The 17504-nt window shown below is 39.3% G+C and overlaps 1 protein-coding gene and 1 long non-coding RNA gene across 11 annotated transcripts in view; both read right to left on the bottom strand.

Annotated features, from left to right (window-relative positions):
- Positions 1 to 17504, bottom strand: part of LOC128256264 (potassium channel subfamily T member 2) — a 99846-nt gene that overhangs the window by 15201 nt on the left and 67141 nt on the right. For all 7 annotated transcript variants that reach the window (XM_052986554.1, XM_052986553.1, XM_052986550.1 and 4 more), the window contains 8 exons: positions 3235 to 3314; positions 2690 to 2789; positions 2389 to 2587; positions 2249 to 2323; positions 2110 to 2193; positions 1953 to 2047; positions 1709 to 1892; positions 4 to 267 (listed from right to left, as the gene is read on the bottom strand). In XM_052986554.1, the coding sequence (XP_052842514.1) occupies positions 4 to 267; positions 1709 to 1892; positions 1953 to 2047; positions 2110 to 2193; positions 2249 to 2323; positions 2389 to 2587; positions 2690 to 2789; positions 3235 to 3314 (1081 nt within the window). The remainder of the gene's footprint in view (positions 1 to 3; positions 268 to 1708; positions 1893 to 1952; positions 2048 to 2109; positions 2194 to 2248; positions 2324 to 2388; positions 2588 to 2689; positions 2790 to 3234; positions 3315 to 17504) is intronic.
- Positions 15843 to 17357, bottom strand: LOC128256275 (uncharacterized). 4 transcript variants are annotated; one of them, XR_008267715.1, is made up of 6 exons: positions 17166 to 17351; positions 16973 to 17092; positions 16502 to 16902; positions 16320 to 16380; positions 16095 to 16253; positions 15843 to 16032 (listed from the first exon to the last, which is right to left on the bottom strand). It is a non-coding gene; the product is annotated as an uncharacterized LOC128256275 (long non-coding RNA). The 4 variants fall into 4 exon arrangements; XR_008267714.1 differs by having other exon boundaries at positions 16320 to 16902; positions 17166 to 17357; XR_008267713.1 differs by lacking the exon at positions 16320 to 16380 and having other exon boundaries at positions 16445 to 16902; positions 17166 to 17349.

Genomic DNA, 17504 nt, shown 5'->3' on the forward strand with positions numbered 1-17504 from the left:
CACCTGAATGTAAATGACGCGCTGCGCCCAAATGGGCACCTGCAGGATCATCCGCATCGTCGTGTCCAGCTCCATGGGACTTAGCAGCACCACATAGAAGTCCTGCAGCAGCGGATGGGCGTAGAACTCGTTGAGGAAGTCCATGATGGTGTCCGCATGCAGGGTGGTGGAGCACACCACCACGTGCTTTTCGCTCTGAGCGCGGTGCGAACTGTAGCTGCCGCCCAGCTTTTGCCGCTCCATCCACGTGAAGGCCAACTGCTCGAACTGTATACAAAGAAGTAATTTGTTAACTAGCTCAATCATCAATCAGACATTTTATACATCGCAGTGGTCATTTCACATTTAGCTCCATAGAGATTAAGATAAGATTTTCCTCAAGGCGATTGGCACTTTTAAGTTAAGATTCATTAATATGTTTGGTTATTGTTTTCCCAGTTTTATTAACAAACTCCACTTGAAACTCTCCTCTCTCTCTCTCTTCCTATATCTTTTACTTATCAGTTTAACAATGCTATTAAAACTAAACCTTAGTTTGAGAACTTTGTTAACGAAAATATTTTATGTGCATTTTCTTTAAGGTTTTTGTGCCACTTTCCACTTTCCAGTTGTATGGTCTCATAAAACTAAGACGTTGGTTATAAAGTTGAAATAATAACGCAAGGCTGATATATTTTTTTTAGGAACTACGTTTCAATTTCTCCTTGTGCAGAGTTAATTGAAAGCGTCACTATAATATTTCAGTTCAATTAGATTTCAGTGCCAGCACCTTTCCTGGATTTTTGCAACAATTTGGTCAAAAACGCACGCAACTTGTTGTTTTTATTGAGGGGTGGGGGCCCAGAAAGCCATAAATTCAGCAGCATATTGACATGCACTTGGATCTTTTAGTGCTGGCAGAACAAAAACCCATTCCACCACCGAAACTGCGCTGGAAAAAATGTAGAAAAACTGTTTTGATGGATGCTCTTGTTGTTTGCCGTTTGGCCAAGTGACCAATGGTCAGGCATATTTGTATACCCTTTTTACCGAGACACTCTAACACTATTTAACAACTCTCTTAATACCTTAATGGTACTGCCAATTTGTAAGATATTTAAGTTGTTAATGAAATTCATATATTTCAGTTACATTAGCTTGTTAATAAATGTATTAGTTATGTTATTTAATAAAAAATCCTAACTGTTCATTCTATCTAACCGCTAAGGGTGTGCTGTTCTCGATATTCCGATTTTGTGATTCCATCCTAGTTCGCATTTCCCCATCGAATCTCTTCTCCTGCTACTGCTCTTTGTTCAGCGCTTGTTTTTGTTGATAAAACAATTGTTTGCAAATTGTTGAACATGGCCGTCAGTCAGTCAGTCAGTCAGTCAGTCAGTCAGTCAGTCAGTCAGTCAGTCAGTCAATCGGTCGGTGGGGGAATGGCAGGGGTCACGGACAGACAGGCAGCCGGGCAAATGGTGAACAATTTCCATCGACAGCGTCCCATCTCGGGTTCCTCTATTTATTAATATCGATTGATGACCAAGGTCTCCCACCCTCAGCCAGATGCAGATGATGGATGTGAATAAGGTTCGCTCCGGCTTAGGGAGCATAAATATTTGATGTGGATTTTTTGCCCGCCCATAAGATAGCTTCTTAACGGAACTATTTGGTTTTTGGGTAATGCCCCATACCGAAGCCAAATTGGTTCCCTCGTCTGACTCACCTGCGTGGGCAGCACAATGAGGGCCACACAAATCATGATGACCATATAGAGCTGCGAGGGCCAAATGTCCGGCACAAAGTCACCATAGCCCACCGTGGAAAAGGTCACAACCACATAGTAAGTGCTCTGAAAGAGATTTAGATGACGATGACCGGCCCGCTGGAAGTGCTGGATGCCACAAACGCTGGGGACAAATAAAAGTTGTATGGATTGTGGGATAAACTTGGAGTCAGGATTGCATTACCTCGTGAAGACTAGACACAGCAATGTGGCTGATAAAATGGTCAACTGCTGCGAGAGTGCTGACTGAGACTTCTGCATGGCACGATGGAGGTCATTCTATAGGTTTTTGGGATATAACGTTAATCTGAGATTAAATTGGGGAAAACATCTCAACTCACAAACATATTCTCCAGCGATCGCTTGGCCAGCCAACAGTTGAGGAAAATGGGAATGAACAGATTCCGCAGCGGGGGATGAACAATCTGTGTAACAAACACTTATGTTAAGACCGCTTTGGGGAACAGACTTACAACCTACCGTAAGTGCAAAGGGTATTGTCGTTACTAATTCTAGTATAAAGTGAAATGAGAGTATCTGCTGCCAGATGTTGCCCTGAAAGTACAAAACCGAAATTGTAACACAGCAGGGATAAAGTTTCATGGTGGATTGTGGTATACCTTATAGCCTAGATATGTGAGGACCAAGGATTGCGTTAGCGACACCATGGCTAGAAGCAGCTGCAGGACCCAGAGCACTGTTGGCCGATTCACCCAGAGTATGGCGTCCCAGTTGATGATGGGCTGCTCCTGGAACTCCTCCTCCGTCAGTTTGGCCGAGATGATGAACTCCGTTTTATTGCCCACTTCGCAGCCATAGCTATCGGATGGTATTGTATGGTATGGTATGGTATGAAATGGAATGGGATATTTAATCAATCATCGTACTGCTGCTGGTCCATCTGCCGACGCCACCACTCACCATGTTATAAATGTTGGATTTTTATCCAATATCACACGTATTATGTAGAGAACACACGACAGTAACTTAAGGAATAAATCGGCGATTCGAATGCGCAGGCCTTTTTTGGTTTAAGGTAAAGGTGAAGGGAATAGCAAATGAGTTAGAATTTGGGTCAGTTGAGTGAATAATATGAATGTCTACGAATGTTTGTCGAGGGGGTTTTCCCCTACGTGCCCCAAAAGCAACTCCCCCTCAATCGAGACGACCTGTTTACCTGTTCAATTATTTCCTCTCCAAATCAATATTTACCCAAGATTATCGAATTCGGCTTTGTAATGTCATTCGGTGGTCCGTTTGTCTGTGTGTTTATGTGTGTTTGTCCGTTTGTTGGTCCGTTTGTGCGTTTGTCTATGTGCTTGTGCGGCTGGCAAAATACTTATACATTCGTTTCCCGTCCATTCCGCCACTAATCAAATTCAATTACATACTATCTTGTTGATTCTTGTAATTATGTCGAATATTTTGGTTAATTCAAAGATAACACTTAACTAGTGGGTACTTACTTGAACGCTGATTCTTAATGAAATAGAGTTGCAGTCTTTCTTTAAATGTGTTTTCGTTCACATAGTACTCTACACGAACTCTGCAAAGAAAAAGAAGAGAAGTGGGTTGCTGATGATTGAGCTTCTAAATTGAATTGTTAAACAAAGCCTTTGCAAGGACCCTTGTTCTGCGTCCTTATCCCCGACAATCGAATTCCCCCGTTTCCGCTGCACTCGACAATTAATGCGCTTACTTATCACATTAGGCGACGCAGTTGGCTGCCGTGTTCCCCATGCCCCATTACCTTACACTCAGAAAAATGGTTATGGAAAAATGAAGTCGAAGTGCTTAGGCTAACATAACGATTTAACTATCATTATTTCAGTGCTAATTGTCTAATTCAAAACATAGTAATATAAATAGTATTTTTTCTGGAGAGGTAATAGCAATTATGCTTAGTTTCCTTACAAAAAAAGAACTTCCGTTAAATTGTACTGATGACACTCAGCTTAGTTCAGAAGTTGATGACTGAAATTAAGCACACGTATTTAAATACATTTTTATTTTACCATAGATTTAGTAAACCAATAAGCTTTTAAGGATAAACAAAATGTCGAAGCTACAAACTAAAAATTTATAAGTTTTCAAAACTGTTGTTCAAAGTTTTTTTATGATTTTTCTGTTCAGTGTATTTATTTAACAAACTTAAATCAATCATTTAATTTTCAATGTAACGTAAGTCCATACTTAGTGCAGGCAGTTAAGTATCTTCAAAAGTACTGAGGGGTTGAGAAAGGAAAAGGAAAGGAAAGGAGAAAGGCACCCCCACACACACGTGACTATCCTGGCCGCCCTTTTCTTGGCACCGTCACCCAAGGACGAATGGCGTCTGGAAATGGCTTTTTCCTGGGAAAATGTGCCGTGCATAAGTTTCCATCAATGAATATCTGTCTGAGCCCCAGGCTTACATATTTATGTACTATTGATGTGATCAAAGGAAAACTGAGTTTGAAAATTTGTTCGTAAAAGGGTAACTTCTGTTAGCTAAAGGGTATACCTTTCTCGACTATTTCTCATGCGTTTTGAACGTCTTCATATTCTTCATATTTGATAACCCTTGACTGCAGCTGCAACGCTGCTGCCTTAAGTGTGAAACGAGTTTAAACCACTCAAGCACACATGGCGTATGAGCAACAAAATGCGGGTCTTAAGCTCTTCCGACAATTGTGGGTGGCGCCATATATATATATAATATATATTTTTATGTGCTGCTCGAGTTTTGCATTTAGCGTCTCAGAGTCTGAGTATTCAGCCCGCCGCACCATAAGTGTTGAGCAAATATTTTTGCCTGATCTTTGTGCACTTGACTGCACAAGACATTGGCCATACAGTTGAAAACCTTCTCTGGGTTCATGTAATTAAAAGAGTTGCTTTAACCCGGGCACAAAGGAAACCCGGAGGAGATTCAATTAACTCTGTGCCACCTTCTTGGCCTTTGTTTTGGCAGCTTTCTGTCGCAGCTCATTTGGGAGCAGAAGCATATTCGGTTGGAATATTCATGCCAAGGTTAATGCACCGGAGCAGGGGAAGGAACTGTAAGAATAGTTCAAGTGGCTCCCGGCAGCAGTGTTGACTCAGAAATGGCACCTTGGGGGCCATTCGAGGGCCAAGGACGATGACTGTGCGAGTGCGTGGCGAAATTAACGAGCACAGTCACCATCACCATCACTAGCACCAGCACCATCGCCATCACCGTCACACACACCAATCAGTTATGGCCCGGCCAGAAGCTCAGCAGAACGAGCCACTGCATACAATCAAGTCTGACCTGCCCCCAAAGGATTTTTCGCACTTCTCTGCGGTTTGTGGCGGCGGAGTTCATTCCTCTCGCCCTTTTCCGGCCATTGAACGCGGCACAAGCGCTGGCTAGATGGCCAGATGGCCATAAGTTCTGGCCAAGAAGGGGTCACCAATCACTAGTCACTTGTGGGCCATTTCCATGCGCTTTAAGTCTTTAGTGGCGCAAACGCTGCTTTGCATATTTAAAATAAATTTCGCATTTGCGTTTATCCCAAGCTGAACTGTAATCAAAACTACAAAATATTTGCATTCACTTTGATTGCAAACATTTCCATTAACAAAAATTATAATTGTGAAAATTGTGCATTGCTGCAGGTGGCAAAAACTGTGGAAATTCCAGTTTGCAAGTGAAATCTACGGGTTAGCCACTGAATTGGAAATTGGCAAACTTTTTAGGTCGGAAAATTGCGAATTATTTAAATCGACGTCATTGTTAAGAGCCTTACCGAATTCATTGTTTATTCATTTAAAATTTATATTTAATTATTGGTGAAATGGTCCTTTAACAATTTAATTTTATTCTTATTTATTAACAAGTTCAGTTAGTCTACATTTTAGGATTTATGAAAGTTTTAATTAAAGTATTTATCTTAAATAAAGTTTGCCTTACAAAATCAATGTTTTGTGAGCAACTATATCTTCATTTAATTGATTCATTAATCAAATTCAACATTAAACTCAACCTACTTAATACTAAAACATATTTTTTATATTCTTCTTTAAAACTAATATAAATTTTAGCATAATATTGTTTGACTAAAACTAAATTCATATTTGTTTCTTATCTTTGGTTTCACGAAATTAAGAGATATGCTCTTTCTCTAACTAACATTTGAAAAGTTTTAACAACACCATTTATATGTTTGCATATCTTTTGCGTGAACTTTTTGGCCTCAAATAATTGGTTTTATACCCGAAGGATCCCGCATTTTTCCTATGTGAAGTTTGTGGCTGTACCCGCAAAGTTATGAACTTTTAAAGTAACTCCCAACTTTGGCTTAAATTTATTCCTTTCTTCTGCTCATCCAGGAGTTCATGGTCCTGACTGAGAGGACCTCCTAGGCTGGGGACAAATTGCACGTTAATGTGTTTTTGTTGTGCCATCATTTGATTATCCACAGATATTGAGTTTAAAGCTGGCTAAAATGGACAAATGGGCAAATGGGCAGCCCGCGGCGGGATGTGCTTAGATTGTTTTACCTTTATTGATTTTTGATTTCGAGCATTTTAAAGAAAATTTGATTTAATTTCGTGTGCGTGGTGGTCTCGGGTTTCTGTGTTCGTGTCGAGATTTGATTACAACTCCATGATGAAATTGTGCCAGGAAGCAAGGCGAAGGTGAAATGGCGAAACGGCGAAGCCAAGCAAATCAAAGGCCACAAAGGGGATCTAGGAGAATGCCTAACAAAGCAGCGTTTTCCACTTTTTTTTTTTGGGCCTGCCCAACACAAAGGATTGGCGGACAAAGGACACCATTCAAGCCCATGCGTGGTTTCAGGTAGCTACAAATTGCATTCTTAGGCGGCACCAACAAAAACAAAAATAGGATCCCTGTTTTCGCTTGTTCTCGGCTCCTGCATGTTTATTGCTCTCCTGATGAGGCATCTCTATATCTTTGCTAAAGTGTCCATTAAGGAAACGCTGCATTGATTGCTTCTCGTAAAAAGCTAAGAGCTCTTAGCAGGGGATATATACACTTATTTATGAGAGTGCAGATGACAGCTTAAGGGGGCGGAATTCATCAAATTATTCAGGATGAGAATGCATTTTGCTGACAAGCTTCCGGCACTTGTTGGGCATTTCCAATGCAAAGTTGTCTTTTGTGTGCTAAAATATTTATAAGAAAATGCTTCTGTAAAAAAGCTACTAAAATTCCACCAGAACTTATCCCTGCTTATGCGCATACACAATTACAATTGTCAAAGTAAGACTTCAACTTTCAACTATATTGAAATGTTCTTGACAGAAAAAAAGTTTTAGTTCATCTAAAAATAATATGTATTTTTTATGATATTCATTTCAAGAGTACTTTTCTAAGGATAAGTAATATTTAAATTAAATTATATTACTACTGAAGGCATAGTACCAGAAATATCAGCAATAGCTTTAATTGCAAAACACTTTAATATTTTTTTGAGTGTAAGCTTTTAGTTGAGACCTGATTCGATTAAGAATCGACGCCATTCCACTGCTTTGACCTGTTAATGGCCCAAATCGAATTTCGAATTGAGTTACGGAGGACGCGGCGTATACGCGATTTTTTAGTGCCCTAAGGGGCGTATACACAGTGTAGACTTACCTTGGTATTCGATCATAGGAGTCCCACGAGGAGAGACAATTGTAGGACGAATTGCGACTGTTGCCCGCCATATTGCATAATAGATGATCCATTGGCTTAAATGACCGCAACACGAAGCACTTTATTTAATTTCACCTTTCGATCACTCTGTCGATTGCATTGCACTTTCGATTTTTGGATGGTTGTACTGATATGTATGGGTTATTGATTGAGACTGTGCACCTAGACCCTTTAGGATTATCACACTTTAATTCCAGCACTTGCAGAACTCCAACTTTAATCAAAATTGATTGCCCTGGCTTGGCAATTAATTTTGTTGTTTGAACACGCAATTGAGGACAGAACGCATGTACACACACGCTGGCACACACTTATTTATAGCTTGTTTAACATGATTTTTTGTTGCTGGCCATGTGGGTGTTGTTGCGTCCTCCCATTGTGTGTTCTTTGGCCATTTAATAAATTTATGGCCCTAACGGCCATAGCCTTGAAAAGCAATGTCAGTGGATGAGATGTATGTGGACGATAAACCAGCATTGTGCCCTCATTTTGTGATTAAGCCCTGTTTTTACACTTTTTATTGCTACTTTCGCATCGGGCAACCCCTTGCCAAAGTCTCGGCTTACATTATTTTCAGCTTCCCTTTTACAGTTTACGCAATTAATTAAAATGCATGAATTGACTGGAATATTCCTCATCCCCATTATAATTTGTTAATCCGGAATTCAATTGTGAACCTCATGCATTATTTACCGTGCTCGGTGGTTTTCAGCTTGTATATTCATATTGATTGCTTTTTAATTGCAAATTCATGTTCTCTGTGGGCTAGGAAATTTGTTAAAGTGTCGTTACGGAAGTTACGGGCTGACGAATTCGTCTACGTGAGCGATTTGAGAGTCCCATCAGTTGGCCCAAAAGAGTCAATGAAATTTATCGCCTTTGACATTCGCTGACAGACACAAAGCCAAATCATTAGACGTGACCTGAGAAGTCTCGCTAAGTGACACATTGACAAATGACAAGGCCAAGTACCGTCGTCTGTCTTGGATCCAAAGCACATTCTGCGGTTTTTATTCCGCCTGACGAATCTGTCTGTCTTAAAGCGTTTTTCTTCCAGCCTCTCGCTATTTGTAATTTAAATTATCCGAGCTCTGGCCTTAAGCCATCTGCTGCCTCGCTTAATGGCTTTTGGTGAGCCAGTACCAGTACTTCAATTAAAATATGTCAGTGAAAAATCTGAGAGAAATTCTCAACCAGTTCCTTGTCGCTTTCACTTGAACTTTGAACTTTCCCTGATTGCACTTTTTGTCCCCATCGGGACACTGATTGATTCCCTTACCCTACTCTTGAATGCATTTATTCTTTTATTCATGCTGTCTCCAAATGCAATTTGCATGGCAATGGCTTGTTGTGAATTATTTAGGCGCTCGATGTGATTAATCGAAATGCTTTCTTTGGAACTCTTGTGCGTGCCGACAGTCTGTCGCACATCGAGAATTTTACGCTCTGTTCAGGCCAACTATCTGCCTGGTAATGCCTGTGTGATGAGGCCTTTTTTTCGTGGGCCCGGCAATTACAGTAATTGGCCTGTCCTGCGACTAACACCTTTTTATGGGCACCAGTTCAAGGTCCGAATGGTGTGGGTCTCAGGGGGACAAGTAACCCAGTTTTTGGTCTTAAATGGGTAGAAAAAAGGCAGAGAAATGTGACCATAACTACATCATTTGAAGCAACACGAAATTACTCTCAGTAAATAACTTTTGGGGCTGTAAGGTTTCAATTAAGAACTCGAGAATGTACAGGCAAAAATAATTAAAATACTTATGAGCTTTAAAGTTAAAACTTTTTATATCAATATACATTGATGTTTTATGGCAAATGTTTAAACAGAAAACAAAAATGTATCATGTATTAAGACCACTTTTACGTTGAGTGCCTGTTTTTTCCCCATCAAGGAAGTACTCCAGTTTTTCGAGTTTATTTTTGGTTTCCGCAGGGGGGTTCATTTTAAAACCAATCCCGTGCCGAAGACACAACGTCTGCCCGTCTGTCGCACAGCTCATTAGGTTTATCGATTGCTCGGCTTGGAGCAGTCTGCCGTGCACCAATAGCATTGGCGGCGACAGACAGAAGGACCAAAAGTTCCACTCTGACAGTGGAAATCGTGTGTGCTGCCTAAATGTATGCAAACATTTGCATTAACACTCGGCACAAGAATTGGATGCTAGTCCTTCGAAAAGTTGGAGCTAGAGAGGACCAGGAGCGTTGAACTGGCTGCTCACAAACAAATCAATTTGGCTGCATAAAATTCAAATATTTTCCCAGAGCCAAGCTTTTGTTTCATTGTCCAGACAGTTTGGCTTTGTTTCGTTGGAGCTAGCTGCTGGCTGCTGGCTGCTGGCATTTGCATACCGAAAATATCTTTATTCATTTTGGTGAGCCAAGCGAATAGAAATTGCTGATCCGGTGACCTTTGCTGTCTGTTTTGCCCGCTGTTCCTACGGAAGTCCAAAGACGCCACAGTTCATGAACTCTTTTTTTGCCGCTTTTGGTCTGCCTCTTCTCAATCCCCAATCCATCGTCCCCAGTGCCCAACTTTTAGCATTTTATGATTTCTGCTGGCAGTTTATGTGCTGGCTTTATGTGCAGCATAATAAACTTGATGTCTGAATCGTTTAAACTGAGTGAAGGTCGCCTTTTAATAGCCTTATATCTTGATTGCACACAAAATCCCCGGAAATATGATGGGATCAAATGTATCCAGCTCGCTCCTAAGCTGCACATTTCAACGACCTGGAAATGGAAATGGCTTTGATGTGTTCTGAGCAGCTGCTCACCGGAGCAGACCTAAGTTGCACTCGCCTCTGCCCAAATTAGCCTTACAAATGTTTTGAGTCATCGGCAACATATTGCCCTTTCCCACGCGATCGAGCCATTCGAGCTTCTCAAATAACCAGCCACACGGGTTAGGCGTTTCCCCATCCATTCGCAAGGGTATGCCAATTTCATGGGAAATTCGCATACTAATAGATGCTCCTTTAAAAACTAAATAGTGCGAAGGGAGAAGTTTTAAAAGCTAAAAGGCGTCTGCTTCTCCACTTGCAAGGGTCAGACATATTTATAGGAAATTCCTCGAAAAATGAATAGAATTAAGGCTTGTTGTTTCCAATAAAAACATACTAATACTTATCAGGCCTGAAAAACGAAGGAAACTGCTCAGGAATTTTCGAAAGGCTCATTCGTTAATGGCTTGAATTTAAATATCTCATTTAAAACTTTTTTAATAGACACTACAATATATCCAAGATTAAACCATTTTAAGAAATTGACAAGGTGACTTCAGAGGTATTTTAACAATTGTACAGATACAAAATATATATATTATTTTTTGATTTTGTTGTTGATTAGCTATTTGCCTTATAAACAAATTCAAACACACAGTATCATCATCAATATACTGCTATACTTTGTGCTATATTTTCCATAACTTGTTGATTACTTCTTTAGTTTCTTTGTTGTTTTGCCCATTGCGTGTGCTTCTCCAATTCGAGTGAAAGTTGGCACGCGCCACTGAATGATGGGGAAAGTGAATGCGGAGAAAGTGGAACAGACAGCGTGGCAAAAACACAAGGAGGGTGAAGGATTTCAAACAGTAGACAGTGGCACGCCTTGGCTCTCGGCCAACAAGGAGTGCGCAACAGTTTAAAAAGTAGGCGTCAACCGGCAAGGCACGACATGTCGGCACTGAAAGGACAACAAAGTGGATACAATTCCATGGGAACGGGAATGGAAGTGAAGCTATGAAGACGGGTAGACAAACTGTTGCTGCCTTCCCCTTTGGCTTAGCATATTTAATCGTGCGGAAGCAATCGATTGCCGCTAAATGGGTGGCAATTTGTACCTAATGACGTCATTACATGCAACAAGCAAACAGCCAACAGCCGCAGGACATTCCTGGCCAAGAAGGAAGGCTAATGTCCGCACCAGCAGCCCGTTCATAAATCAATGCTCTAAACTTGGCAAAGAAAAAAAAACCGCACGCGACCTTTTCTCGGGCAGACCAGACCAACAGCCTCTGCACGGAGAGAAAAAAATCATGTTTTTTTTAACATACAATATAAATAATTGCTTTATAAACGTAAGACCCTAATGCAATCATGCATGATTTACATATTTTGAATTTTTTTAATACAGTAGAGGAAAGGTATGTAGACAATACAATATATTAAAAACCCTTTTAATTTTTGTACCAGCTATATTAACTGTCTTTTATTTTACATTACAAAATAAATTTGTCAAAATGTCTGTTGAATTGAAATATTAATTATGCCTATTTTATAAGTACAAAAATATTATTTAGAGCAAAACTTATTAAGAAAAATAACTACATCCTTTTTTTCCCAAAAAAAATTGTTTTTATGTAAATAAAAAATAATAAATATTAAATAAAAATTTTTCTCTCTGAGCAGCAGTAGAAGCGCAAAAAACTTGAGTAGGCAGAACGAATTTATCACTTGGCCAGCTTAATGGCTCTTGAGCCAAACAAAAGCGTATTACAAAGTGTTTAGCATGTTTTTCCACTCCTCTTTTTAACATTTCACTTGATCCCTCTTTTGTGGTATGTGCGTGTGCGTGTGCTTGTGATTGTGTTGATGGCCAGGCGAAAAAAAAGAAAGCGCATTAAGAGATGAAGGTGAAGTGCTAAGGCTTGAGTGACTCCTCAGAACTACTGTGAACATGAAGCCACAAAAGGATAAACAAGTAAGTGAATCAGTTCATTAGACTAAACTAGCAATCTACTCACTTACAAGTTTATTAATAAAAAGGAATATAACCTCTTTATATATATATTTTCTAAGTACCTCCATCAATTTCTGATGATTATTTCAATTTTTATTGATTTCTCAATTATAATTGGTTTGCTATTTATTCCTAATGCTGAACATTTGTTAATTTAACTTAATTTTGTGGAATCTATCTGAGAAAATCATGACTTTTAGAAGTTAATTAAATCATTTATAAACATTTTCAATTAGTCCCCTTTTATTATGGAAAACGACTTTCACCTTTGGCCTTAGCTTACTTTTGTTTACCAGTTTTTCGTCCTCCTCTTATGTTTTCTTTTACCATTCCCCCCTAACCTTATCCCCAGTTTCTTGGCCAAATGTATGCAAATAGAAATGTCGCACATATTTCATAATTTTCATATTCTTCGTGCCGAAAAGCAATTTGCATTTGCTTTTTTGTTGTTTTTGCTGTTGGGAACAAATTGGTTGCCATTTCTGTTTATCATACATGGAAATTCACAGAGCAAGCGCATGAAATGGGAATTATGGGCCAAATTAGCTTATTTGACATTTGAATGTGCAAATATTTGGAAAAGTGTGAACGCAAAGTCGCTACGCATTTTTCATGCCCGACTGCAGTCGTTGGCAATCGATGGAGCTTTAAGATTGTGCGGTTCCTATTGAGTGGGTTTTTCGTTTATCTGCAGCTGTCAGTTAATTTCCGTTCAAGTAGCCATTAAAACAATCATGACGTCGCTTAGGCTTACATCGCCACTCACAGATACACACACACCCACGCACACACAAGCAGAAACGCCATTTTATGGCCTGCCATTAACAGCTTGTTGTCGCAGCAGCCATTTAATAATAATAAAATGGTAAAAATGACTGAAATCCAAGGGAGTAACTCAATTACACGGCCAGCCAGACGGAGACTTGTCAACACTCCGGATTCTGCCTCCTTCTTACTAAATAACGAGGCTGATCCGACTTCATGGCCAGTTGAATGATGAGGCTGCCAGCGCCCATCGCCCCCCGCCCCTTTGATTATTAATATCGAATCCAATTAATCTTCACCATTTGACTAAGTCAAGCTCACAACATGTGGCGCATGTCGAGTTATCATAAACGATTTCGACTTGTGGAAAGTTTGTCAAAAACTTTATCTTGCCAAGTCGATTTGTTGGAAAGACTTCTGACTGAATTGGCGCAAATTTTCAGGGACAACCAACTAGTCTCAGGCAGTCTGTTAGGGACAGGACCCAATCCATAATCCCCATCAGCCATGTCTAAATTAGGTAAAGCATTAACTTGGTTAATTACAAAGGTGTCTGGCTTAAAGCTTAGTAATTGGCTTTGACTTGAGAGAATTTTTGCGATTTTGTTTGGAAAAGGAAAATTGTATTTTCTTTGTTGACTTTGCTTTGGTTGTTTTTAATCTTGTTAATATTATTTTTTTTATTTTGGGTTGCCACATTAAATGGTTTTTTAAACTTGAGAAGGTAATTAATATTAATTATCTTACACCGTTCTATTATAAGAGTTCAATAACATTCAATGTTCAATATCTAATTTATTTTATGCTGTAGAAATTTTCGTGCATTATTGATTTAAATTTATTTTTTTAAAGGTTAGTTAATTTTATTTAATTTATCTGCTATAAGATCAGTATGCTTATACAATTTTTTCATTTTTCATAAGATTCTATCATAACAATAGTTTTATTAAGGATTACTAAATTTAATATTTTATATTTAAGTGTGGCATTGGCCCCATGCTAAAAAAAATCGTTAATTGCTTTACACGACTTGCTAAGTGATAACAAGTAATACTTTTTTCATCTTGTTGGAACACAATTATTTGGATTTTAAGCTATCAATTTAAGTTAAAGCTATTTCTTTTAATCGAAGAATTCGTTTAAACTCGTATGTATATTTGGTTTTGCATTTTACTTGTACAGTTTCACTAATAGATTCATATATGTTTTAGAAACAGGTAACACTAATTCTATTCAACTTTGCGTTCGCTGCGTTATAAAAACAACTCGCGGGGAAAGCGTTTCAGCGGCTGATTAGATACGCTCGCCCTCGCATTCGGAAAAGGACTGAGGTCCTGCCGAGGACCCTATTCGGCAAAAGGTAGTGGCGCAAGCTCGGAAAGCGAAACGGAAATGCGGGAACTCACCACAGTGGTGGGTTTTGTGGGCGCCAAAACAGCTGAGTTGCCGGCAACCGTTATTGTTTACGTTTTTCCCAAAAGAGAGATGGGTTTCCACTCAAGGCGAGAGAAAGGAAAAGCTTGGCGAGAGCAGGAAAAGCGTTGAAGGAAGACTGTTAAGTGAAAGCTTTCCACTAACAGCAGCTTTCCACAGTTCAACCGAATTTCAAATCCCCGCTGTTAGAAATAAAACTGCATAAATTAACTGCAAAACATGTGAACCACAAATTCAATTAAAACTTTGTTGTGTTGACAAATTAGCATGAGGATTGCCGGAGAACTCCTTGGGACAGGGTAACAGCTAGAGGTGTAAACCAATCAGTAGAAGTGAAGAAGGGTGTCCCCCATTTGAAGGTCAGGTGAGAGGCACTTGAGTTGGCCCACCTGTTGGGCTGGCTTATAAATCCAAGTCCCCGACCCGCACGGCCAAGCAATTTAACCTTTGGGCCAAAAGGAGAAGCCACACCTAAGCTAAATCTTCCTGGCATGGGGCATCAATCATTCTGGAAGGCAACCGTTTCATTTGGTAGGCGAGTCAATCTTGTGAGCGCCACCTTAACCAATTACCTAACCGCAGATGAAAAACTGGGGGAAATCGTGGCAAAAGGGGGGCCCGGCTGTATTCAACCTTTGTTTGCTCCGCAGATAAGACTTGCCACAAACATTCCGACCCTAAGTTATGCAGGGCGACGCACTCGAGCCCAACCCAACTGGAAATGGATCCGGAGAGCTGGTGCAGAGTTCATAAAATATTTATTTATGCGGATGCTGCGGCTCGATCTGGGGGCCCAAAGACTGATTGAAACGAGTTCATTTGTGTGTCAGAAGGTCGTCAGTGTTCCCATTTGTTAAACGTTTTGTGCGCCTGACGACGTCGAACACATATACATATATCCCTGGATTTGCGCAATAATCAATCATAATGAATGGCCAGGTGGAGGTGGTCAAAAGGGTACCCGCTTTCCCACACATGAAATGGCAAATTGGTGGCCCGTAAGGTTTACTTTAACTCCCACCACCGTGGCCCCCATGATAGAGGAAGTGAAAAGTTTTCTCCTTTCCTTTAAGTTGGCCAACTTTCACCCAACTCAGATTCTGACGTACGTATTTATTGCGGTTGCTTTTGTTTTTCCAGCCATTAAAAGAAAGGCGGCGAAACTTTCCCCAAAGTCATAAATGCATTAAAGTGGGCTTTAATCCCTGCCGATTTTTGTGTGAAATCTAAAACAAAAATTTGCAAAATGTACATTTTAAGAGACACTGAAATTGGTTGTAACATAGTTGGCCTATATTTTTATGTTATTTGAATTTTAAATAGGTGTTGGTAAGAGGCTGCCTATTTGTATATGCTCGCTAACAATTCATAATACAATGTATTCTGTCAAGAGAGTTCGAATAATTACCTGCAAAAGAGAAGTAAATTATGTTTATTAGAATTAATAAATAATATAAACAATCATTTTAATGTCGGCAATTATTAATTGTTTATTAAATATCCATAAGTCAGAAGATGGCACTCTAGATCTTGAATTCCTGCAGGGCTGCAGGAGTTACAAGGTCCATAAATCGTCTACATCACGGCTCGCAACGTCGGCATACAAACATGCCGAACACCATGCCCAATCCGAAGCAGATGACATAGGCCATGATGTTTACTGCAGAAAGGATATGCATATAGTAGAACTAAGGACAGAGAATTCAATTCACAAAAGCTTACACGGGTATTCTTGGCAACGAGGAAACCAACGATTCCTCCAACAATGAAAGTGATAAAGCGTTGCATATTTTCTAATAGAAATAGAATCTCCGCGGATTTAAACGCAAAATTTTGAATATTTTTAAGTACACGAAACGTACACGTCAAGTAGAATGTCGACTGTGGAATACATTATTTAGGTTGGAGTAAAACATTAGAAAAGCAAAAGCAAAGCCTACTGATTACCAATTTGAATATTCAACCATTTTAGTTCAGCGGTCGGACAGAATAGCGATTTGCTGGCGCTCTGCCGGCACATCAATGCGGTTTTTATGCATACAAATACATATTGAATAGAGAAAAAAACTCACAAATAGTATTTTAACTGTGTGGTGGGGTGTGCCGTCCTCTGATTTAGACTCACTCACATATTTCTAGTCCAATTTATAAAAACCTCATCTATGTATGCTGCGATACTAGATATCCAACAATACAGCCAATAATAAATACCAAAAGCCACTCCATGTTTGTTAAATAATATAGATTTCAAAAGCCAATTTTAGGTTTCTTATTTAAAACACTAATAAAATTCAAAGACTTTAGCAACAAAGCCAACTAACTACAAAATCTATTTAAACAAATAAACAAAAAAACAAAACATGAATTTTTAAATCTTATATTTATTTAGCCATATTTCTTGATAAATTTGTGATAAATTCAGCTCAAAAGGATTTTAGCATTTTCGGCAGCTCATCATTCCAATAATCACGCCCAGGGCAAAGGAGATAACGTGGGTCATGTTGCTTCTTTGATTTGGATTTGGAAAATTCTGAAAAGATTTGATACCAGCAGTGAAGATTTTTCCTCCAAAATTGAAATTCAGTCGAGAATTTCTTTACTTTGAATTTCAGGTATTCCTGGCCACCATGTATCCTACCAAACAGCCAACTAGAAATGTGATCACCCAGTCAACATCCATTTTTGCCAAAAATAATCAGTTAATGTGAAACTCGGAAAAGCTAAGCGGAGAATGGAAAAAATCTCAGTGAGCCATTTGCCAAGGCCTACTGAAAAATGCATCAAAGTTCTTACCTTTTTTAATGATGTTTCCCTATCAAATACCCAACAATACAGCCAACAATAAAGGTAAGAAACCACGAGTTATCCATAATCAATGGCCCAGAAGTAACATTAATACTGGTTTTGACTTTCCGAAAATATGAAGGTATTTGTTTGAGAAAAGTGTTTTAAAATGACATAAATAGCAATGAAGTACAGATATTTTAAGGCTTTACTTATCTTTTAGTGAACAGCATTTTAAGCAGGAGTCTTAAAATATTAATTATTGTAAAAAATAACTAATACCAATCTACCGAGTGGTGAGTTGGTATTACCAGTAACTAAAAAGAAACATGGGTAGGATAACGATGT

This window comes from Drosophila gunungcola, assembly GCF_025200985.1.
Source record: "Drosophila gunungcola strain Sukarami chromosome 2R unlocalized genomic scaffold, Dgunungcola_SK_2 000013F, whole genome shotgun sequence".
In the NCBI taxonomy this organism is placed as follows: domain Eukaryota; kingdom Metazoa; phylum Arthropoda; class Insecta; order Diptera; family Drosophilidae; genus Drosophila; species Drosophila gunungcola.